This window comes from Phacochoerus africanus, chromosome 8 (genome assembly GCF_016906955.1).
Source record: "Phacochoerus africanus isolate WHEZ1 chromosome 8, ROS_Pafr_v1, whole genome shotgun sequence".
Taxonomy (NCBI): domain Eukaryota; kingdom Metazoa; phylum Chordata; class Mammalia; order Artiodactyla; family Suidae; genus Phacochoerus; species Phacochoerus africanus.
The window spans coordinates 45,455,091-45,480,276 of NC_062551.1; the positions used below are offsets into that span (position 1 = coordinate 45,455,091).

The 25,186-nt window shown below is 45.9% G+C and overlaps 1 protein-coding gene across 7 annotated transcripts in view; it reads left to right on the forward strand.

The window, feature by feature from the left end:
- The window catches only part of WDR62 (WD repeat domain 62), a 54,144-nt gene that overhangs the window by 13,523 nt on the left and 15,435 nt on the right, over nt 1-25,186 (forward strand). For 6 of the 7 annotated variants that reach the window (XR_007136689.1, XM_047794034.1, XM_047794033.1 and 3 more), the window contains 6 exons: nt 2,300-2,460; nt 4,090-4,279; nt 15,234-15,371; nt 17,408-17,586; nt 20,477-20,568; nt 22,494-22,619. Coding sequence is in view for 6 of the 7 variants with exons in the window: in XM_047794034.1 (XP_047649990.1) it covers nt 2,300-2,460; nt 4,090-4,279; nt 15,234-15,371; nt 17,408-17,586; nt 20,477-20,568; nt 22,494-22,619 (886 nt within the window). In the remaining variant the exon portion in view is untranslated. Of the gene's footprint in view, nt 1-2,299; nt 2,461-4,089; nt 4,280-14,475; nt 14,522-15,233; nt 15,372-17,407; nt 17,587-20,476; nt 20,569-22,493; nt 22,620-25,186 lie in introns of all 7 variants that reach the window. The other variant, XM_047794030.1, reaches the window with a different exon arrangement.

The window sequence follows — 25,186 nt, forward strand, 5'->3', positions numbered from 1 at the left end:
GACTTTCCCTCTCTGAGCCTTAGTTTTCCCATCTGTAAGACGGAACAATGCCGCCCACCTCACAGAGTTGATGGCAGTCACTTGAGATAATACACATATGGCACTTAGCACAGTGCCTGGTACCACATCACGGTAACAAGTGCTTTCCTGTCACTGTTTGATCCAGTTCACATTTCTTTTCTTCACTGGACACTCTTGGCTGGTGGGAGGACCACTTTTTTTTTTTTTTCCAATCTAAGGTATCATTGATTTAATAATTTTTATATTATTTTTATAGTCAAATACTATACAAAATACATAAGGCTTTTAAACTAAAAGATAAGTCAATAAACTGTAGAGCTACTTTTCTTCAGGATCTGAAGATTTGTGGGGTTTTTTTTGTTTTTGTTTTTTGTCTTTTTGCCATTTCTTGGGCACTCCAGTGGCATATGGAGGTTCCCAGGCCAGGGGTCCAATCGGAGCTGCAGCCACTGGCCTATGCCAGAGCCACAGCAATACAGGATCCGAGCCATGTCTGTGACCTACACCACAGCTCACGGCAACGCCAGATCGTTAACCCACTGAGCAAGGCCAGGGATCGAACCCGAAACCTCATGGTTCCTAGTCGGATTCGTTAACCACTGCGCCACGACGGGAACTCCGGTTTTTTTTTTTTTTTTAACTTTTATCTTTTTAGGGCTGCACCACAGTATATGGAGGTTCCTAGTCTAGGGGTTGAATCAGAGCTATAGCTGCTGGCCTACACCACAGCTCACAGCAACATGGGATCTGAGCAGTCTGCATCCTACACCAGAGGTCATGGCAATGCTGGATCCTTTACCCACTGAACAAGGCCAGGGATCAAACCCATGTCCTCATGGATACTAGTCGGGTTCGTTAACCACTGAACCATGGCGGGAACTCCAGGATCTGCAAGGTTTGAGTCCAGGCTGTCTCCCAACCCAGGACTGGATGCCTGTCTGACTCCTAGCAGGAACTTCACAGTTTACCCCCTTGTTCTATATCTGCTTTTGTCATGCCCCTCCAGAGCTCAGCTTTGGGGTTAATGGCATGGCATCAGGTGTGGGGAAGAATTCTGGGTTTTATCTGTCTTTCCTAATTGGTTGAACATCATTTCTTTTTCTCATTTGAATCCTCTCGTGCAGCCTTTTTTGGCTGCACTCAAGGCATGTGGAAGTTCCCAGGCCGGGGATTGAACCTATGCTGCAGTTGAGACCTGTGCCACAGCTGTTGCAGTGCTGGATTCTTAACCCAGTGGGCCACAGAAACTTCAGAACTCATGCAACTTCTAAGCAAGTGAGAAATTTTGGATAGATAGATGTTTAGCCCCTGAGCTGTTGTCTTAAATGATGTAAACTAAGTCCCTTTATTTTTGGAAAAACTCCTCTAAGTTGTATCTAGATGTCTGGCACTCTGCTCCTTCTAGCTGCATGCCCTGGTAGGATAGATAGTTCTTTCTATGTATAATAACTTTTCTATATTGCCTTTCTGTTTTTTCCTGCCCCCCCCCCCCAGCATGTTCAAGTTCCCAGGCCAAGGATCAAACCCATGCCACAGCAGCAACCTGAGCTGCTGCAGTGACAATGCCCAACCCTTAACCCACTACACCACAAGAGAACTCCCTTATTTATTATACTGCTTTGAAGTATAATCTCTATGAAGTTATTTATAAGCAATAGGGGATATAATTTAAGCCTAAAATTCAGCAGTATTACTGCAAGTGACCTCTTTGTAGTCATAGTCAACTGAGATGATATTTTCCACACACAGCTGAATTCCTCTGTAGTATTGACAGCTCTATCTTGCTGCCACCTTCCATTCACTAGTGACTGTGCACTACATCCTGATTTCAAAAATCGTAAAGTTTGCGGAGTTCCCATGGTGTCTCAACCAAAACGAATCGGACTAGTTTCTATGAGGACACAGGTTTGATCCCTGGCCTCACTCATTGAGTTTGAGATCCGGCACTGCCGCAAGTGGTGGTGCAGGTCGCAGACGCAGCTTGGATCTGGCGTGGCTGTGACTTTGGCTGTGGTGTAAGCCCTGTAGCTGAAGCTCCGATTAGACCCCTAGCCTGGGAACCTCCATAAGCCATGGATGCAGCCCTAAAAAGACAAAGAAACAAACAAACAAAAAGACCCCACCCACCCAAAATCTTAAAATTTGCAAAAAATGGGCTTTTTAGACCCCAAAACTATAAGGCTTCTCTGGAGGCCCAAGGCTGTTCTGCCCGCCCCCCTGTCCCTGAACCAGGCCACACAAAGCACCAAATCCACTTGGGTCCCCTTTGTGCCCACAGGTCTCCTTGTCTTCCTGCCTCTGTGTCAGCCAGGAGCTCATTTTCTGTGGCTGCACAGATGGGATAGTCCGCATCTTCCAAGCCCACAGCCTGCACTACCTCGCCAATCTGCCCAAGCCACACTACCTCGGGGTGGATGTGGCCCAGGGGCTGGAGCCCAGGTACTACCCAGTGGGGGAGGGAGAGGGGTCTACCCAGAGAGCCATCCGTGGCATCCATCCAGGCTTCCAGGACCACTGACCGATTGGCTAGCCTGGAGCTGGAAGCAGGATACAGGCTCTTAACGAGGCAGCAGAATCTCTTCAAGTGAAATCTAATGAGGGTGCTTAATGCTAAACAATAGCATTTCGGACAGTCATAGATGCTTTGCTGAAATAAAGCAGGGACTCAAGAAGGAGAGCATCTGAGGGATGGGGCTATGTTGACTGGGTGGCCATGGGGCCCTCTCTGGCCAGAAGAAGCCGGCTGGGTCCTGACAACTGGCGTAAAGGCTTTAGGGGGACAGCACACTGGGCTCAGCGTGTCATGGGAACAGCGAGGGGCTGAGTGGCTGGAGCCCAGTGTGCTGTGGAGGATGGAAGGAGACAAGCAGGAGGCTGAGGTCAGTAGGCAGCCTCTAGGGCTTCAGGCACCGGTGTTACACGGTCAGGCCTTGTGTAGTAGATGCCTCTGGTGGCATGAGAGCCAGTGGAAGGGCTGAGCTCTGGTGGACCTCCCCCTTTGTTCTAAGTCTGTTCTAGGGCAGGGGGCTACCTAACCTGGGGGTACAGGGTGCCTGGGGCTGCCTCTTCATAGACTGCTGGACACTACCTCCTGGGTGTGCCTTTTCTAAGAGAGGGCATGGAAGGGGTGACTGGATATCACAAAGGGAAGAGAAGGTGGGTAAGCAGCCCACAGACGGTGATGTGTGGGAGTGGCCAGGGTGCCCAGCTCTGCCACCTTCTGCTGTGTGCCATGTGGCCTCAGGTAGCGCAGTGTATCAACCAGTGCTTCACTTTCCCCATCTGTACAGTGTAGTACCACCTCTCATGGGAATTCCGTGGGGCTAAAGCTCTCAGCCTGGCACACAGTAAGTGCTCAGTAAACCATAGCCTTGGTAGGAAGACCTCAAGCTAGGGGAAGGCTCCCCAGCCCCTTGCACAGGGAATTTTTTTTTTTTTTTTTTGTCTTTTTAGGGCTGCACCTGCAGCATATGGAGGTTCCCAGGCTAAGGGTCCAATCAGATCTGTAGCCGCCAGCCTACGCCACAGCCACGGCAACCCAGGCTCTAAGCCGCATCTGTGACCTGCACCACACTTCACAGCAACACCAGATCCTTAACCCACTGAGTGAGACCAGGGATCAAACCCGCATCCTCATGAATGCTAGTTAGGTTCATTAACCACTGAGCCACGACGGGAACTCCATGCACAGGGAATTTTGATCATGTGTTGGTGAGGCCAAGAGGGAAGGCCTGAGCTTCATGCCCATCATCCTTTTATACTCAGAGAGAGAGGATGGCACTTGGGCCAGGTGAAGTGAAGGGAAAGAAATGTTAACAGGAGTCAAAAATTCAGACCCTCTTGGAAGCCAGACAGAGGCTTCTGGTTTATAATCTCTGTTTTAGAAGCAAAGCAAAGCAGAGGAAGAAGATAGAGGAGGGAGAAGTGGAGTTGGAGCAGGAGAGATGTGTCACCACAAATATAAGAAATGGCATTTCCAGACAGGAGGCAGCTCAAGTGTCACCAGAGGCAGCTGTCACTCCTCACAGTAGCATCGATGGTGATTGATGACTCATGCGGCCCTGTTAGCTTCCTCTTCCGTAGGAAGGCGGAAGCTGTCTACCCGGATACAGTGGCTCTGACCTTCGACCCCAACCACCAGTGGCTCTCCTGCGTGTATAAGGACCACAGCATCTACATCTGGGATGTCAAAGACATCAACAAAATAGGCAAGATGTGGTCGGAGCTCTTCCACAGCTCCTACGTCTGGAACGTGGAGGTGAGCCCCTTCCTCCCTCCCCCACCCTGGCTCAGCTTCATCTGGAATCTTCTGCAGAGTTTAGGGAACCCATTCAGCCATACCTGCCAAAGATACTCATGGCCCCTTACTATGTGCCAGGGTCTGTTCTAGGTACTGGGGATGCAGCTGGGCAGGAAGCTGACACAGGTCCTGCACTCCTGGAGCGTGTAACTGGGTGGCAGAGTAGATCTGTAAGCATGTCAGTATAGAACATGCCAAGTGCAATAACTGTGAAGAAACCCAAAGCCACCTGGGGGAAAGGGGTCAAGGGGGATATTCCAGAAGGGAGAGTGGCCACAGAAAGCCTCTCTGAGGACATGACATTGCAGTGGAGACCTGCAGAAAGCGGGGAGTGGGGCATGTCCCCAACAGGGGGTACAGCAAGAGCAAAGGTCCCACAGCAGGAACACGTGGACTTCAGGGAGCTTTCTGTCAAGGTCATTTGTGTAGTTCATTTTAAGTGTTGAAAAAGTCTTTATTTTCTGAGAATGAATCTGTGGGGATTTTTCATTCTCTAAAGCGGTTCTAAGTACTTCTTGCAGATAAGGCAACTGGTAGAGGGAGAATTGTATTGGTATTCTACTTTACAGAAAAAAAATTTTCTGAAAATTTCTTGTCACTTGGAATGTTTGTCCTAGAGAAGCTGTTTTCAGTGGCCCAGTTCAGGATTATGAGAAATAACTGTATCCTTTTGAATTGGCATTAGTCTGCCCTTTGCTTGAATACATCTGCCTTTGTGGATCTGCCATTTCTGTTGCCGGCACTTTTCTCACTTAACAAGACTGTTTTTTAACTTTAAAAAATTATACATAAACATATTCTCCCTGAAAAAAAGGTGAAATATTAGATAAGTCTAGTCTGTTTTGATCACCTCCCCCACCTAATCTTCTCTCTTTCACCCTCACTTTTGTTACCAGTTTATTATGTGCGTTTTTTTTTTTTCCAGTTCATTTTCTTGGCATCTGCCTGTTATTTATATGTATATATATGTATTCTCAACAAAAGGATCTGTGGATAGATCTTTTTATCAGTTCTGGAAAGTTCTCGGCCAATGTGGATTTAAGAATTGCCTCTTCCCCATGTTGTCTTTTTCTGTTACTCCAATGTCCTGTCTTTCTCTAGCCTTCCTATTTTTAAAAAATAAAATGAAGATTTAGGAAACCACACAAAAGAAATGTAGTTTATTGATATTGTTAGCAGCTGTTGACACTCAGTGCCTAGATCCGTTTATTCATCAGGGGTTGCAATATGGTGATATTCTAATTCTATCATTTCTTTTTATTAGTTGGACTTCTTATATGAAGAGAAACTTCCCCTCATCTACCATTTGGTCACCCAGTGGTACACTTCCTATAGGAAAGGCAGGATAAGTGCTTGATTCTTTCCCTTTAATTACCAGTTTTCAAGATAATGAATTGGTTCCCTGTCCTCTAAAGGTAACTAGTTGTTTTTATTTATTATCATTATAAATTCATATATTTAATATATTGGCTATATCTTAATCCATTGCAATTATGAACATTATTGGAGCTCAAATTGTCCCATCTTGAACCAGTGGAAGCCTCTTCAGGTTGGCTCCTGGGTCCTTTGGACATGACCCCAGTGGTCTTTGACGGCTGCCTTGCTCTCTGGGATGATGAGGTGTTCTGGCCTCATCTTGTACATTTCCTGGCCCAGACCTGGAATCAGCCATTTCTTCAAGAGGTCCTGGTTTTTTGTTTTGTTTTGTTTTTTCAGTTTGAATTTTTATTTCAAAATCACAGTCTGGGTGCTGGGGATCTCATAGCTATTGGATTAGGCCTTCCAGAATCCTAGTTCTCAAAGACAAAGGGGATGATGGAATTAGAATATCCCCAGTTAATCATTTCCTTGTTCTGATGTTATAATACAGCAGTCCAAGAATAATTCAATTCTGAAAACAGTTAAAGCAACTTTTGTCCATATGTGTTCTCCATTTTTCCCCAATTTTTAAAATAATTCTACTGTATATGATCTGATCATATAGCCATTATATACTATATTCTCTCCTTTTTGACCCCATTTATTTGAGGGGCGTATAAGTGTACATACATATTATGGTAAAATACACATAAAATTTATCATTTATGTCATTTTAAATGTACAATTCAGTGTCCTTTAGTACATTCACAGTGTTGGTGCAACCATCACTATCTGGTTCTAGAATTTTTTCATCACCCCAAAAGGAAATTCTGTACCTTTTAAGCAGTCACTCTCCATTCCCACTGTCCCCATTAGCTGTCCCCAACCCATAGCAACAGCTAATATCTTTTCTGTTGCTATGGGTTTGCCTGTTTGGAATATTTCGTATAGATGGAATCACAGACTTGTGGATCCTGTGTCAGGCTTCCTTCATTTAACGTGTTTTCAAGATGCATCTCTGTTGTAGCATGTTTGAGTACTTTGCTCTTTTTTAAGTTTGAATGATACTATTCCATTGTATGGATAATACATTTTGTTATGATTCATCAGTTGATGGACATTTCAATTATTTCCTTTTGGTTTATTTCCTATTCATAATAGCCAAAATAAACTTGTGACTATTGTGAATAGTGCTGTTGTGAACATTCATGTACAAGCTTTGTTTGAACATCTGTTTTCATTTCTTTTGGATGTATACCCAGGAGTGGAATTACTGGGTCATGTGGTAATTCTATGTTTAACTTTTCGAGAAACCACTACCAGGCTTTTCCGTGGTAGCTGCCCCATTTTACGTTCCCATCAGCAATGTATGAAAATTCCAGTTTCTCTGCATCCTTGACAACACTGGTTATTTTTCTCTTTGGTTTTTTTAAAAGTTATAGCTATCTTAGTATTTGCAGGACGGTACGATATTGCGATTTTGACTTGTATTTCCCTATTGATGAATGATTTTGAGCCTCTTTTCATGTGCTTGTTGGTCATTTGTATCCTCTTTGGAGAAATGTCTGTGTAAAACTTTTGCCATTTCTTTTGTTTGTTTGTTTGTTTTTCAGGGCTGCACCCACAGCATATGGAGGTTCCCAGGCTAGGGGTCGAATTGGAGCTGTAGCCACTGGCCTACGCCACAGCCACAGCATGTCAGATCTGAGCCGCTTCTGCAATCTACACCACAGCTCACAGCAACGCTGGATCCTTAACCCATTGATCAAGGCCAGGGATCCAACCTGTGTCTGCATGGATACTAGTCAGATTCGTTTCTGCTGAGCTACGAGGGGAACACCTCCTTGCCCATTTCTTAGTTATTTGTCTTTTTGCTTTTGAGTTGTAAGAGTTCTTTTATGTTCTGAATACTAGTTTGATATGGTTTGTAAATATTTTTTGTAAATATATGGTTTGTAAATATTTTCTCCTGTTCTTTATGTCTTTCTTGATGGTGACCTTTGAGGAACACAGGTTTTTAATGTAATGAAGTCTAATTTCTCTGTTTTTTGCTTTGTTCCTTGTGCCTTTGGTGTCATACCTAAAAAACCATTTCCAGGAGTTCCCTTGTGGCACAGCTTGTTAAGTCTGGTGTTGTCACTGCAGCGGCTTGGGTCACTGCTGTGGTGTGGCTTCGATCCCTGGCCTGGAAACATCCACATGCCACTGGTGCAATCAAAACACCCCCCCCCCCCAAATCACCACGTTCATGGTCACAAAGACTTACCCTTATGTTTTCTTCTAAAAGTTTTATAATTTTAGCTTTTCCACTTAGGTATTTATCCTCTAATTTTTGTATATGGTGTGAAAGTAAGGGTCTAACTTCATTGTTTTGCTCATGGATAGATGGTTCCAGCAGCACTGGTTGAGCAGACTATTACCCCATTGGGTGATCTTGGCATCCTTGTTGAAAATCAACTGACCATGGGTGTATGGGTTTAATTACAGTTTTATTTTATTCATACATGTCTATCTTTACGCCAGTACCACATTGTTTCAATTACTCTAGCTTCGTAGTAATTTGATTTGGCTATATGGGGATCCCTTTCAATTCTTTATAAATTTTAGGATCAACTTTTCCATTTCTTCAGAAAAGACTGTTTATCTCTGTTATACTTTTTATTATTTCCTTCCTTCTGCTAGCTTTTGGTTTAGTTTGCTCTTTGTTTTCTAGTTCCTTCAGGTGAGAAGTTAATTGATTTGAGATCTTCTTTATTTTATTATGTTCTTTATGGCCAGACCTGCAGCGTATGGAAGTTCCTGGGCCAGGTGTTGAACACCAGATCCATTAACCCACTGCACTGGGCTTCCAACCTGCACCTCCACAGGAGCCCCAGCCGCTACAGTCAGATTCTTAACCCACTGCACCATGTCAGGAACTCCATGTAATTGATTTTTTTTTTTTTTTTGGTAATGTCTCATTTTGATTTCCTTCTCATTTCCTCTTCTGTATATTTTAAAGTTATTTTCTTACTGGAGGATTACAGGTGACTTTTTTTTTTTTTTTTTTGGCTGTGCCCGCAGTGTGCAGGAATTTCTGGGCCAGGCATTGAATCCAAGCCACGGCAGTGATGCCAACTTCTTAACCACTAGGCCACTAGGGAACTCCTCATCTAAATTTTTAACAAATTAGTTTGAAGTAATACCAACTTAGCTTCAATAGTATATAAACATTCTGCCCCTTATATAGTTCTGTCCCCCCCCCATGTTGTTATTGTCACAAATTATATCTTTATACACTGTATTCTCATTAACACTGATGTTTAATTATTGTCTTTGCCTTTGTCTTTTAAACCATATAGGAAAAGAAAAAGGAGTTACAAACCCAAAATATGATAATACTGGCTTTTTTATTTATTTATATAGCTACCTTTACCAGTGTTCATTATTTCTTCATATATAGGTTAGTGTCTAATGTCCTTTGACTGACTTAACCCGAAAGGACTCTCTTAGCATTTCTCATAGGGCAGGTCTACTGGGCACAAATTCCCTCAACTTTTGTTACATGTGAGTTCTTCCAAGTTTTCTGTTTTTTTTTCTATGACTGTGCCCGTTCTAGGCCAGGGATTGAACCCATGCCATAGCCTCAACACAAGCTGCTGTAGTGACAACATCAGATCCTTAACCTGCTGCACCACAAGAGAACACCCAATTTTTCCATTTTGAAGGATTCTTTTGCTTGATATAAAATTCTTTTTTTCTTTATCGTACTTAAATGTGTTGTCCTCCTGCCTTCTGGGTTTCCATGATTTCTGATGAGAAATCAACTGTTAACTTTATTGTGGATCCTTTGTATGACATAAATTGCTTGTCTCTTGTTGCTTTTAAGGTACTCTTTTGGCTTTGGCTTTCAGTGATTTGCAGTGTGTCTTGATGTGGATCTCTTTTCTTTCTTTTTTTCTGTCTTTTTGGGGCCACACCCACATCATATAGAAGTTCCCAGACTAGGGGTCGAATTGGAGCTGCAGCTGCGGGCCTACACCACAGCCACGGCAATGCAGGGTCCTTAACCCAATGAGCAAGGCCAGGGATCGAACCCACATCCTCATGGATGCTAGTTGGGTTTGTTAACTACTGAGCCACGATGGTAACTCCCAGTGTACATCTCTTTTAGTTTGTTTATCCTACTCAAAATTTTTTAAGTTTTTTAAATGTGTTGATTTATGTCTTTTATCAAATTTGAGAAGTTTTTGGCTGTTATTTTTTCAAATATTTTTCTGCTCTTTTCCCTCTGTCCTTTCTTTCTAGTACTTCTATAATGTCTATGTTGGTATTCTCTAGGCTATTCCATAGGTCCCTTGGGCTGTATTCATTTTCCTTTATACTTTTTTTCTTTTGGATCCTTAGACTAAGTAATTTCAGTTGACCTATTTTCAGCTTCACTGATTCTTTTCTTTTGCCTGTCAAATTTGCTTTTGAACGCTAATGAATGTTTTATTTTAGTTATTCTACTCTTCAGCTCCAGGTTTCTTTTTGGTTCCATTTTATAATTTGTCTCTTTATTTATAGTCCCTATTTGGTGAGACATTATTCTCTTGGTTTCCTTTAGTTCTTTGTCCACAATTTCTTTGATCTTTTTTATCATATTTAAAACAGTTGATTTTGGAGTTCCCATTGTGGCGCAGCAGAAACAAATCCAACTAGGAACCATGAGGTTGCGGGTTCGATCCCTGGCCTTGCTCATTGGGTTAAGGATCCAGCGTTGCCATGAGCTGTGGTGTAGGTCATAAATGCGGCTCAGATCTGGCATTGCTGTGGCTGTGGCGTAGGCCAGCGGCTACAGCTCCGATTCGACCCCTAGCCTGGGAACCTCCATATGCCACAGGTACAGCCCTAAAAAGACAAAAAGACCTGGGAGGAAGAAAAAAAAAAACAGTTGATTTAGTAGTTTCTGCTCTTGTGCTGTAGGTTTAAGGATATTACTGCAGTGGCTCAGGTAACTGCAAAGGTGCAGGTTTGCTCCCCAGCCCAGTGCAGTGGGTTAAGGAACTGGCATGCTGCAGCTGGTGGTGTAGGTCCCAGCTCTGGCTCAGATTCAACCTTGGGTGCATTTGGAAAAAATACATGAGTAAATAAATAACATTTTTTTTAAAAAATGTGTAACTCTGGAAATCAAATTCTACTTCTCCCCAAGGTTTGTTGTTGTGTGTTGTAATTGTTTAATGACTTTTCGGAACTGTGCTTTTGAAGATTGTATTCTTTTTCATGTATGGTCACAGAAGTCTCTATTCCATTATCTTAGTGTTCAGCTAGTAATTTTTAAAAAATTTTTATTATAGTTGATTTACAATATTCCGTCAATGTTTGCTGTACAGCAAAATGACCCAGTTATAGATATGTGTGTGTGTGTATTCTTTTTCTCATGTTATCCTCCATCATGTTCCATCACAAGTCAGCTAGTGATTTGATAGCCGTGTCCTTGGTTGTCAAAACTCAGCAACTTTTTTCTTCATTAAGCCCTCCTTTGTTTGATGTAAGTGAGATTCCAGAGTTCTGAAAAAGTTGATTTTGATAGTTTATGCCAGCCTGTTTTCATTGACATGGAGTTCCCATCCTGACTCAGCAGTATTGGACCCAACTAATATCCATGAGGACGAGGGTTTGATCCCTGGCCTCGCTCAGTGGGTTAAAGATCTGGCGTTGCTGTGAGCTGTGTGTAGGTTACAGACATGGCTCAGAGCTCACGTTGCTGTGGCTGAGGCATAGGCTGGCGGCTGTAGCTCCAATTAGACCTTAGCCTGGGAACTTCCATGTGCCATGGGTATGGCCCTAAAAAAAAACTTTGCATAGACAGCTTTTTGGAGTTCCCTATGCTGTTTTATTTTCATTGATGTGACTTGACTTTCCTTTGTTTTTATTCTTAATTTTACAAGTAACTATATATTTAATCCTCATGTTGGCATCTCTCTAGTTCTTATCTTTTTTTTTCTTTTCACGGCTGCACCTGTGGCATATGGCAGTTCCTGGACTAGGGGTTGGAATCAGAGCTGCACCTGCAACCTACACCACAGCCATAGCAATGCCAGATCCTAACCCACTGAGGGAGGCCAGGGATTGAACTGCATCCTCCTGGATACTGTTTTGGGTTCTCAACTCACTGAGCCACAATGGGCACTCCTCTAGTTGTTATCTAATGCTTACTCTTTAGGAAATTTTTCAAGAATAGGTCATGGGATCATTATTTCCTGAGTTTTTGCATGTTGATCACAGTACTGTCCTGTTGATAACTGAGAACGGTATTTCCTGGGTTGAATGTTGTTAAGTACCCTTTTTATTTGAAAGTCAACTTTTGCTGGATAGAAAGTGCTTAGCTCACATTTTCTTTCCTTGTCTATATTAAATATGTTACTCCTTTTTCTTAATGGTTATTGAAATGTCTGGTATCTTTCTTTTCCTTTTAAGTGACTTGCAGTTTTTGCCTAGAAGCCCAAAGGACATTTTTTTTTTTTTTTTTTGTCTTCTTAGGGCCTCACTTGCAGCATATGGAAGTTCCCAGCTAGGAGTAGAATCAGAGCTGTAGCCGCCAGCCACAGCCACAGCCACAGCAATGCTGGATCCTTGACCCACTGAGCGAGGCCAGGGATGGAAAACCCACATCCTCAAGGATGCTAGTCAGATTTGTTTCCACTGAGCCACGATGGGAACTCTGACTTTTTTCTTTTTAAGCTTAGTAATGTTGCTGAAATTTTGTCTTCATATTGGTTTGTATAGTATATATATTCTTTTTTTTTTTTTTTCTTTTTAGGGCTGTACCTGTGGCATATGGAAGTTCCCAAACTAGGGGTCAAATCGGAGCTTTAGCTGCTGGCCTACACCACAGCTACAGCAATGTGAGATCCGAGCCACATCTGCAACCTCCACCACAGCTCACGGCAACGCCAGATCCTTAACTCCCTGAACAAGGCCAGGGATCGAACCCACATCCTCATGGATACCAGTCAGGTTCATTACCACTGAGCCATGACAGGAACTCCATTTATAGTATATATATTCTTTTCTTTTCTTTTCTTTCTTTCTTTCTTTTTTTTTTTTTGTCTTTTTGCCATTTCTTGGGCCGCTCCCACAGCATATGGAGGGTCCCAGGCTAGGAGTCGAATCGGAGCTGTAGCCACCGGCCTATGCCAGAGCCACAGCAACGTGGGATCTGAGCCTTTTCTTCAACCTACACCACAGCTCACAGCAACGCCAGATCCTCAACCCACTGAGCAAGGCCAAGGATCGAGTCCGCAACCTCATGGTTCCTAGTCGGATTCGTTAACCACTGAGCCACAACGGGAACTCCTATAGTATATATATTCTTGAATTACAGATTTTAGTATTTTTTTTTCCTGTTCCCTTGATTTGCTTTTCTTCAGGGATTTCTATCATCTGTATAGAAACTTGGAACTTCTCTGCCTAGCTTCAATATTTGCCACTTTTCCTCCAATCCTATTAGCTCTTTCATCATTTCTTTTTGATTTTTAATAATTTCCTCCTTAAGAAGTTCCTTGGTGGCCTAGTGATTAAGGATATGGCATTGTCACTGCTGTGGCTCAAGTTGATTCCTGACCCAGAAACTTCTGCCTGCTCCAGGTGTGCCCTTCCCCCCCAGTTTTATGCATTAATGCCTTATCTTTTGTGTTTATTTAGTCTTGGGTTCTTAATTTGGCCTTTATTTCTGAATGATTTCTTCATTTATTTTTAACTTTGAATTCTGTCATCTAATCTCTGGGTTTTCCTAATTTTTTTTTCTTTTTGGCCACACTTGCAACATATGGAAGTTCCTAGGCCAGGGATCAAACTGGTGCCACAGTAACAATCTGAGCCACAGTAGTGACGACACCAGGTCTTTAACCTGCTGAGCCACAGAGGAACTCTTGGGTTTTTCTAATTATGATTTAAGTTGCTTTTCATGTCTTAAATCACTTTGTTAATGTCTTTTAGCTGATTTTAAAATAGAAATTATAATTTTGATGTGTTCCAGTGTGCTTTTTTTCTTTTCCGTTTTTTTTTTTTTTTCTTTTATTTTAATGAGTAACTCTGGGGCTTGGCCTTGATCGCTTTTTTGTTGTTCATTTTTTGTGTTACTGGTTTTTCTGAATTTTTAGAAGTTGGTGTGGTTCAGGGCAGCTAACTTCCCAAGAAAGAACTCTGTCTTCTATGATTTTTTGTTTGTTTATTTAAAAAATATGGCAGGAGCGCTCATTGTGGCTTAGTGGAAATGAATCTGACTAGTATCCATGAGGATGCAGGTTTGATCCCTGTCCTGGCTCAGTGGGTTAAGGATCCGGCATTGCTGTGAGCTGTGGTATAGGTCATAGACACGGCTCGAATCTGGTGTTGCTGTGACTGTGGTGTAGGCCAATGGCTACAGCTCTGATTAGACTCGTAGCCTACATATGCCAGGGCTATGGCCCTAAATAGACATCCCCCCAAAAAAATGGCAGGAGTTCCTGCTGTGGCACAGTGGGTTAAGGACCCAACTGCAGCTGCTCAGGTCAATGCAGAGGCACAGGTTTGATCCCTGGCTCAGCACAGTGGGTTAAGGATCTGGTGTTGCCACAGCTGTGGCACAGGTCGCAGCTGTGGTTCAGATTCTATCCCTGGCCCAGGAACCTGCATATGCCCAGGTGTGACCAAAAAAAAAAAAAGGCAGCTTGCTTTCTGAAACTTCCTTGTTATATTCCTATTTTTGTGTTACGTCCAATTTTATCTGTACCTCCTCTTTCCTTTCTGTCTCTTGTCTCTATCCTGATCAGCTTTGTTTCCATTCCCAGGAGTTTCTCCTTACTATGAGCCTTTGTTCTGCAGGAAGTCCGGCAGGTTAGTTTTGAGAGTTCACAGGGCCTTGACTGCTCCAGCCCCTTCAGGCCTTTCTGCCAAGCCCATGTCCTCCGCCATGGCTTGATAACTCCCATCCCCAAGTTCAACTGCTACTAAATTTGGCCATTAGTGCTTCCTAGTGAATACCTGCTTTATACGTTCTCTCTGTCTCTCTGAGCTGCATTCTGAATGATGTCTTTAGTTCTGTCTTGCAGTTCACTTAATTTTCAGCTGTGTCAAATCTTTTGTTTTTAATACGCTTTATTTTTCATTTCTAGAAGTAGTTCAATTTTGTTCTTTTCCAGTTCTGCTTGGTTATTCTTTTATAGTTTCTGATTGGCTCAAAGTGCTGTTATTTCTTCAAATATATTAAACATAGTTATTTTATATTCTGTCGGATAATTCCAGTATTTGAAGCTAGACTCTGTTGTTTCTGCTGCTGCTTGCTCATGGTACCTTGCTTCCTTTTGTGCATGGTGATTTTTGACTGAGCTGCCCGTTTTCCTTAGGAATTGTTTTGTGGGGATGTTTTATAGCCTGGGCTGAAGATGAGGCCTGGGTAATATATTATTTCGTGTCATTTTTTTTCTTGTAAGGCATTATACTAAGGCAGTTTATACTTTTTTTCACCAAAATGCAATAGTATATCGTAGTGCCATCGTTGAAGTGATTATGTTGAATCGCCCTTTGCCTTGTTCTCTGGGGACCGTAGGTATATCCTGAGTTTGAAGATCAGAGAGCTTGTCTGCCATCAGGATCTTTTCTGACTTGTTCCTCAGACAATACCATCCGCTTCTGGAACCTGGACAGCAACCCCGACTCTCACTGGCAGAAGAACATCTTCAGTGACGTGAGTGACTCCATGGTGAACCATGCTTTAGGAGGACAAAGGCCTCCTTGAAGCTGGGGTACTCGGACAGGTGGGGGCTTTAGGGAAGCCTGGTGTTAGGCTTCACTAGGGGCAGGAATCAGGAATGAAGGCAAGTCACTCTCTGTCTCCTCTCTTTCTCTCTCCCTCTTTCTTTTTTTTTTTTCCCCCCCTGTCTTTTTGCGTTTGCTTGAGTGGCTCCCGCGGCATATGGAGGTTCCCAGGCTAGGGGTCGAATCGGAGCTGTAGCCACCGGCCTACTCCAGAGCCACAGCAATGCGGGATCTGAGCCGCATCTGCAACCTACACCACAGCTCACGGCAACGCCGGATCGTTAACCCACTGAGCAAGGGCAGGGATCGAACCCCCGCAACCTCATGGTTCCTAGTTGGATTCGTTAACCACTGAGCCACGACGGGAACTCCTCTCTCCCTCTTTCTTTCCAGGCGCCATTGTCTTCCCTCTCTGCTTTTCTTTACCAGTCAGCTCCTGCTCTCCAGCTGTGTGTGGACACAGCCATGCCAGGCAACTGCACATACTTAACAAAGATGAAATTGCTCCCCCTGTCTTGGTTAGAACTCCCTGGGAGAGCACCTGATGGGCCAAACTAGCTGCCACACAGTGAGGTCTGGGGTAGGGTGCTGACAGGGGCCTAAAGAGAGCCGTGATGAAAGGCTGCTGGGAAAACCTTTGCAGAAGGAATGGTTGGCATTGCTAGGTCAGTGAGGGAGCTTCTCTGAGCAGCCGAGATCTGAATCATGCCTTCATTGTTCTGCAGATCCTCGGTAAGGTCAGTGCTAGGTGCTGTGCTGCTTGGCTGGGGACACATCAGTGACTAAGACAGATCCTTCCCTGCTCCTGTGGCATCTACAGTCTAGTCTGGGGAGACAGGCAGTGAGCCAATAATTGCACAAACTATGCTATAATCACAAGCATAATAAACACCATGAGAGAGGTTGTAAGGTGTGACTAGGATATGTTAACAGCCATCTGCTTTCATCTGTGGCGTTAGGGGCAGCCTCCTGGAGGGAGAGATAACTGAACTGAGATATGGAGGCTGGGAGGAGTGAAGAGGGGAGGGGAGAGTGTTTTACACCAAGGGACAAAGGCCTTGAGGTTGAAAAGAGCTTGGTGTGTTGGAAAACCTCAAAGAGGTCAGTGTAGCTGGAATGAAAAAGACCCCTAGGGCACACGGTGTGTGTAGAAGTTCTTCTTTACTGCTCCCCTCACCAGCCTGTGCTGCCATCTTCTCTTTTGCACCTGTGATGTACATGTTCTGTTGGTCTGCATATGATAGAAAAACCCAGAGCAAGAGGTAAAAGGTGGATTTTTCCTAATCATAAAAATAGTCTAGAGGTGGAGTTCCACCTGTGGTGCAGCAGAAATGAATCCGACTAGTATCCATGAGGACATGGGTTCCATCCCTGGCCTTGCTCAGTGGGTTAAGAATCTGGCGTTGCCGTGAGCTGTGGTGTAGGTCACAGACACGGCTTGGATCCCTCGTTGCTGTGGCTCTGGCGTAGGCTGGCAGCTGTAGCTCTGATTTGACCCCTAGCCTAAGAACTTCCATATGCCTTGGGTGTAGCCCTAAAAACAAACAAACAAACAAAAATAGTCTAGAGGTAACCGGTCCAGGCTGTTTTGGTGGCTGTAGGAAGCCCTTCGAGGAATCCAGCCCTCAACTCTGCCATTTTGAAGAAATGGCCCTTGTCCTTATGCTCCAGGATGGCTGCTGGAGTTCTGGTCATCACATCCAAGTTCCAGGCAGCAGGGCAGTGGGAGGGAAGCAGAAAAATTTTTACTTGCTTTACATTTCATTGACCAGAATTTATTCACAGCTTTATCCAGATGGAAGGGAGGCTGGGAAACAGTTTTTTATTCTGAATGGTGAAGCTTCTAGGTCAGAATTGGCATTTTGTTACTCCAGTTGAAGAATAGGAGACTGGCTCTCAGGAGACAGAATTGCAGAGGTGCTTCGGGGCTTTCATAGCACTGACCTCACCCTTTCCTTCCTGCAGACCCTGCTGAAGGTCGTGTACGTGGAGAGTGACATCCAGCACCTGCAGGACATGTCACACTTTCCAGACCGAGGGAGTGAGAATGGGATGGCTGTGGACATGAAAGCTGGGGTGCGAGTCATGCAGGTCAGTCCTGATGGCCAGCACTTGGCTTCAGGAGACCGAAGTGGAAATCTGAGGCAAGTGGGCCCTGGTGGTGTGTAGTGAACACCTCCCAGCTTGGGCTTGGGTTCTAGGAACAGTGGGGAGGAATTCTGGCCTTGGCACCTCCAGCTCCCCATTGGGATTGAGGGGGTGAGTAGCTGTCTGGTAGGCAGCAACCCCTGGGAACATAAGCTTCCAGCATGACTCTAGGGCAGGGTGACACCTTCTCAGCCACATAGTAGGAGCACTGCTGAACCATCAGAGAAGATGCCAGCTGGAGCTCAGGGTTCCTGGTGGCCCGGGGAGAGGGGCCAAGAGGATGGGACATTTGAGAGCTCAGGCCGTTTACCACACTGCGGAGGGTTTCAAGATATGACAGGCCCAATAAGTGCTGACGGAACATGAGCCCTATCACAGGGATCGGGTGTAAGGGGACAAATGACTTGCGTGACCGCCTGGGTTCCGGGGCACAGGAGAGTGTGTGCCTCATAAAGGGGCACCACGCAGCACCAGCAAGACAGGCTCCAAGTGGTCATACAGCCTCGTCCAAGAGGGACAGAGTGCAGATTTTTTCTGTGACGACTTGTGGTATGTTAAATGGTGGCAGCTGTTTTGATGTCAATCCCTGCATAAGGCAAACCACCCGTGTCAGGGGGCTGCTCCCCTTGACAGCACTTGCCTCTGAATGAGGAAAACGGTAATGAGAGCTCTCATGGGCACAGTGGGCTCCTCCAGTACCGCGTATCTGGACTGATTTCATCCCGTCACTGACTCTCTGATGTAAGTGCTATTGTTAGTGCCACTCTCAGATGGGTTAGCTAAGGCGAGAGAGGCCGAGTGGCTGGACCAGGATCACACAGGTGGAGAGTGGAGGAGCTGGGATGACTGGTTTTTTTGTTTTGTTTTGTTTGCTTTTTAGAGCCTCACCCGCAGCATATGGAGGTTCCCAGGCCAGGGGTCTAATCGGAGCTATAGTTACTGGCCTACACCACAGCCACAGCAAGGCAGGATCTGAGCCGCACATGCAACCTACACCACAGCTCACGGCAACAATAGATCCTTAACCCACTGAGTGAGGCCAGGGATCAGACCTGCAACCTCATGGTTGCTAGTTGGATTCATTTCCGGTGCACCATGACAGGAACTACTGTTTCTTATTTCAACCTTGGATGACCTGTATTCTGATGTTGTTTGGCAAGAATGTGAGGAAAGGAGTTCCCACTGTGGCACAACATGTTCAAGAGCGTCTTAGGAATGCTGGGAGGTGGATTCGATCCCTCTGCTGGTACAGTGAGTTAAAGATCTGGCATTGCTGCCAGTTTAGGTTGAGACTGGATCTGATCCCTGGCCTGGGAACGTCATATGCCAAGAGGCCGCCAAAAATGGGGGAGAAAAAAGAATGTGAGGAAAGTCTGAATATGAGATGCTTTAAGAATGAGAAATTGGGGAGTTCCCGTGATGGCGCAGTGGTTAACGAATCCGACTAGGAACCATGAGGTTGCGGGTTTGGTCCTTGCCCTTGTTCAGTGGGTTAAGGATCTGGTGTAGGCCAGCGGCTGCAGCTCCGATTCGACCCCTAGCGAAGGAAGGAAGGAAGGAAGGCAAAGGGGAAGGGAAGGGAAGGAAAAAGGAAAGGAAAGAGAAATTGGGGAAGTTCCTGTTGTGGTGCAGCAGAAACAAATCTGACTAGTATCCATGAGGATGTGGGTTTGATCCCTGGCCTTGATCAGTGGGTTAAGGATCCGGTGTTGCCATGAGTTGTGGTGTAGGTTGCAGATGCGGCTCAGATCCTGCATTGCTGTAGCTGTGGCTGTGGCTGGCAGCTGCAGCTCCAATTCAACCCCTAGCCTGGGAACTTTTTCCATATCCGGCCCTAAAAAGAAAAAGAAAAAAAAAGAATGAGAAATTTGGGAGTTCCCACTGTGGTGCAGCAGATTAGGAATCCAACATTGTCTTTATGGCACTATGGGTTCAATTTCCAGCTAGGCACAGTGAGTTAAGGATCCAGTGTTGCTGCAGCCGTGACACTGTGGCATAGGTCACAACTGCAGCTCAGATTTGATCCTTGGTCTGGAAACTCTCATATGCTGTGGGTACTGCCAAAAAAATGATGATGATGATGATGATGATGAGAAATTTGGAGTTCCCTGGTGGCCTAGCAGGTTAAGGATCTGATGTTGTCACTGCTATGGCTCAGATCACTACTATGGTGCAGGTTCGATCCCTGACCCAAGAATTTACGTATGCCATGGGCATGTGGCCAAAAAAAAGGTTAAAAAGAAGAGTTCCCATGGTGGCTCAGAGGGTTAATAACCCAACTAGTATCCATGAGGATGTGGGTTCAGTCTCTGGCCTTGCTCAGTGGGTTAAGGATCTGGCATTGCTGTAAGCTTCAGCGTAGGTCGCAGATGCAGCTTGGATCTTGTGTTGCTACAGCTCTTTGATTCCACACCTAGTCTGGGAACCTCCATATGCCACAGGTGCAACCCTAAAAAAGAAAAAGAAAAAGAAAGAAAGCGATATATATTGATTAAAAAAAGAAGAAGAAGAAATTGGAATCAAATGTTCCCTTCCATAGATCCTATCCTGGAATATAACCTCTGACTCCTTCCTGACCCCCAGGAATCACTTCTGATAGAGCCCTTCCCTAAGCCTCATTCCCCCAGAGGATCATCCTAGATCTCACCTGTGGAACCACAGGGGCAGATGCCCACTGAGGTGCCCCCAGGCTTGGTGCTGCTTCCTTGAGATGGCGGGTAGAAAGAGAAGGAGGATGGTTGGGCATCTCTAGACAAGCTGGGCAGGGTAGGCTAGTCTCCATGTCGCCTTTCTGGCTGCTCTGACCTTTTCTAGTAGTGGCAGAGCACCTGGAATTGAGGGGTGGCGGCTTCCTTCGGGGTACAGCAGGCAGTATGTGTCTCCCAGGATCCACGAGCTGCACTTCATGGACGAGCTGGTCAGGGTGGAGGCCCATGATGCTGAGGTGCTGTGCCTGGAGTACTCCAAGCCTGAGACAGGTGAGTCCATGGCAGGGTTGGAGCTGGGAGCGGCCTGCCTGGCAGAGCCACAGAGAAGGGTAGTTGGTATCTGTGAATGACAGCTGGGAGTCCTCTGTTTAATAAGGGCTCCCAGGGCTGGACCCTGGGAACAGGGTAGCTGGGACTTCAGAAAGCAAGACATTAGCAGGCAGGACTCAACTTGCTTATCCTGGTCCCTAGAACCCTGAGCAGTGCTCAGGCTAAAGAGGTGAGCATTGGATGAGTCAGTGTATGAATGAGCTCATGTCTGCTAGAGAAAATAGATCAACAATCAAGCATATTATTCTGAAAAAGTTTGGTGCCTGCAGAAAAATTGTAGAATATTATGATAAATAGCCGTATCCTCCTCACCCAGATTCCCCAAGTTTTTTTTGTTTGTTTGTTTGTTTGTTTGTTTTTCGAAATCCTGTCTGAGCTTGTGACTGTATATATGATTTTATCTGCTTGCCCTCTGTCCATTTCTCTGTTTCTGCATGTGTGTATGTACACACACACACACACACACACACACACAGTACAACAATAGCACATATGTTCATTTTGTTTTTCTTTTTTTTTTTCCTGTCTTTTCTCTTTTTAAGGCCGCACCCTCAGTGGCATATGGAGGTTCCCAGGCTAGAAGTCTAATTGGAGCTGTAGCCTCCGGCCTACACCACAGCCACAGCAATGCCAGATCCGAGCCGCATCTGCAACCTACACCACAGTTCACGGCAATGCCGGATCCTTAACCCACTGAGCGAGGCCAGGGATTGAACCCACAACCTCATGGTTCCTAGTCGGATTCATTTCTGCTGCGCCATGATGGGAACTCCACATTTTGTTTTTCTTTTGCTAAACTATTCGAGAGTAAGTTGCAAGCGTGCCACCCTTTCCCCCTTCAGTGCTTCTGTGAACATTTCCTAGCAAGGAGGACACGCATTTGCATGACCACGGTGCACTTATCAAATGTGGACATTGCCTTTAGATACTGTGCTGTCCTCTGTCCTGTGGGTCTCATTCACATTTTGCCAGTTGTCCCAATGTTTCCTTTGAGCAGCTTTGGTTTTCCAGTCCAGGTTCACACTTTAGTTGTCCTGGCTCTGTTGCCACCTTTGTTCTGGACTATTTCCACAGCCTTATTTAATTTGTCTTTATGAATTGGCTTTCTGCAGAATATAGACCAGTCATTTAATAGAATTGTCTTCCATTTCGGTTTGTCTTATTTTCCTCGTGATTTGATTCTGTTGCCAGATTTCCTGCAGGAATATGACGTAGGTGGAGTTATGTCGTGCTGGGTTAACGATCTTTCGCAGGCTCTTGTCTCCTCCTTCCTTCCCCTGCACACATCCTCTGCCCCACAAAATTTACTTTTAAATTTCTTTTCATTCAGGACTCCTCTGTGGAGCGCTCCTCAGTCCATGTGTTAGGCCTCAGATATAGCAGGTGCCCAGGGGAGGCACTGTCTGCGGGACCAGCATGAAGGTCCAGTAGCAGCCAGTGGCCACTGGGTTCTTGATGAGGCTTCTGTAGCCAGATCTCAGACTGTGAGGGGGCGGTGTTGGGGGAGGCTGAGAAGTTGTCACGGCTTCGTTTGGCAGACCAAGTAGCTGGACTTGTAGGAAGGGGTGCTGGGCTCTGCTGGAATGTCTGGTGTGGTCACAAGCGGAGGAACCTCCGGGTATCGATCAAGATTCATCCTGCAGGAACCAGTGGCGAAAGATGTCAAATGCGCAAGTTTGGAGTGCTGAGGAAGGACTGCCCAGGGTGTGGTAGTGACCCCTCCCTGGGTTTGGAGCCAGTGGGCAGCAGTTATGAAACCAAAGACCCCTTCTTCAAGGCCAGGAGAGCTCGGTCACGCTGTTCCTTGGGAGGCTGAGGCATCAAGCAGCCTCCGAGGAGTCCAGCGCCACACTCTCCACCCACAGGGCTGACCTTGCTGGCCTCGGCCAGTCGAGACCGACTGATCCATGTGCTGAACGTGGAGAAGAACTACAGCCTGGAGCAGACCCTGGATGACCACTCCTCCTCCATCACGGCCGTCAAGTTTACTGGTGAGCCCCTTCCTCCTGCGTCATGCACCTCATTAGATGGGCTCCTTTGGCTGCACATAGCAACAAAGCCCCCTTTAGCTTAAACAAGCTCTGGATTCAAGCACAACTGGATCCAAAGGTTGATTTTTTCTTTTTCTTAATTATTAGGACTCTCCCTCTGTCATCTGTCCTTTCTCTGGTGGACAGGATCCTGGTGGTCGCTATGTCACTGGAAAGAGATTTTCCCTTGTGCTGTCAGTTTTGGCAGAAATTGGGAGCCAGCTTCCCTTGTGCTGGCTTGAGGCGCCTGTCCTTTCCAGAATAGTTATCGGTGCCAGAGCTTAGGGGTGTTCTCTTGGGCCAGGTCTGATTCATGTGCCCCCAGCCCCCACCTGCCTCCATCTGCATCCAGGAGGACTGGCATTAGATGAGAACTGGTCCCCAGAAGGCAATCAGGGTGCCAATCCAGGGTGGGATGGGTGCTGGTGACTTTGGTAGAAAAATGGGTGACAGCAGCCATGGCTGGAGGCAAATTCTGTGCTGGGTGATGGTCTTTGCCCATCCCAGCAGTTACCCACCTCCTTATCCCCTTTACAGCCAGGGACACAGCCAGTAGGTACAGGCCTGGTATTTTGTATAAGGCTGTCCTTCAAAGCCTGTGCTCAACCCAGCAATTGAAGGGATCCCTCCAAGACTGGAAAGATTGAGTGTGGAGATCCCTGGCCATGAGGAATTCCAAGAGAAGAGCGTGTAGGCCTCATGGGGGTTTAACTGATTAGAACCTAGGAACATATTCAAAACTGTATTCAAGAAGAATCCGGAGTTCCCGTCGAGGCGCAGCAGAAACGAATCTGACTAGGAACCATGAGGTTGCAGGTTTGACCCTTGGCCTCGCTCAGTGGGTTAAGGATCCAGTGTTGCCATGAGCTGTGGTGTGGGTCGATGACGCTGCTTGGATCTGGTGTGGCTGTGGCTGTGGTGTAGGCTGGCAGCTGTAGCTTCGATTAGACCCCTAGCCTGGGAACCTCCATGTGCTGCAAGTGCGGCCTTAAAAACCAAAAAAAAAAAAAAAAAAGATTCCATTCATGGAGAGAATACATCTGTGTACTCCAAGTTCTCAACCATGAAGAGTTTCCTTCACATAATCTTGTGGCTAAGAATGTACTAATGTCCCTTGGTTTTCTCGCTTCCTGCCCTGCCTCTGTCTAACAAAGGAGGTCAGGAGCTGGGCAAAAACGGGTCAACAATATTTGCAATGTCTTAGTGAGGATCTAACAAAAGCTGATCTGCTCAGACTTCTCAGACATCCTTAAAAGACCATTCTTTCCACAGGGTAGTTAGAATTGTTCAGTAAACCTGGAAGTTTGGCCAGCAGTGACCTCACCTTTAAAGAATGGTCTAGATCCTGGAGAGATGATGACTGCCCAAGAGGGTGGCCCAAGAGTCAGTCCTTGAGGCCACCTTCAGAAGGTGTGGGCCTCCGGTAAAGTCCCAGCCAGGCTGAGGAGGCGCATCCTAAACCAAACTCTTGTGAACCCTGCTCTGACTGGGCTGGCCCGCCTGGGCCTTGTCCTCAAAACGTTGATAGTTCATAGAAACTGGGCTCCAGCCAGTCAGAAACTGTCTGGAGCTACCTAGCTAAAAAAATGAGTCAGTGAAATACACATCCAAAAAAGTGAACAGAAAACATGTTACTAGTTCACAGACTCCTTCAGTGAGTGTCCACATCAAGGGTCATAGCCGGTAGGTTTGAACCAGACCAGACACGCATTGTTTACAGCCAGCAGCTGTTCTGATTGGTCCTGGTCCAAGTATTGCTAAATACTTGGACTCACCACCCTGGGTAAAGAAGCAAAACATTACCAGTGACTTGCAGGCCCTCTCTGGGTCCCTCCTGGGTCCCAGTCCCCCTCCCTCCAGCCCCCAACACACACCCCCTTCCGTGATCTGCTGACTCCTGCCTGAGCAACACCTTAACTTGCATGTCAGGCCCAGACGCTCTCAAAAGTCCTGTCATGAAGGAGCAGTGTGTTCTGTCTTTTCATTCTCACTACAACTCTCTGAGGTATTTGTGCTGTGATTATTGTTATTTTATAAAGAAAGAAGGATAAAAGCAACGCCATGCCAGTAGTGCTTACCAGGTGGCAACCATTGTCCCTAGAGCTTGACACCACTCCACGGTGAAGGAGGCTCGTTAAACAGCCTGGAAGCTGAGGCTCAGAGAGGAAGCCTGGCTACAGAGCAGTGTTTAACCAGAGTTTGCCTGGGTTCAGCCCTGGCCCGGTCCTGACGCTGCACCCTGGGACAAGGACTGTGTGACTCTGAGCCCCTGGGTTCCCATTTGTGCGACGCAGTGGCTGATGACAGGAAGGGGAGGCGCAGGCGGTGCAGGCCCTGGCCCGAGGAATGTGTGGATATTCTGATTGTTCTTGATAGTGTGAGCCTCCCAGAGGTCTGCCTGTCTCCTCTCTTCTGTTCAGTCCCACCTCCATGCTGCAACCCGAGTCACCTCTCCAAATCCCACATGAAACATAGTGCCCCTGCTGCGTCCTGGCCTCTGCTTCCCTACCTGCTCTTGCTCTGCAGAG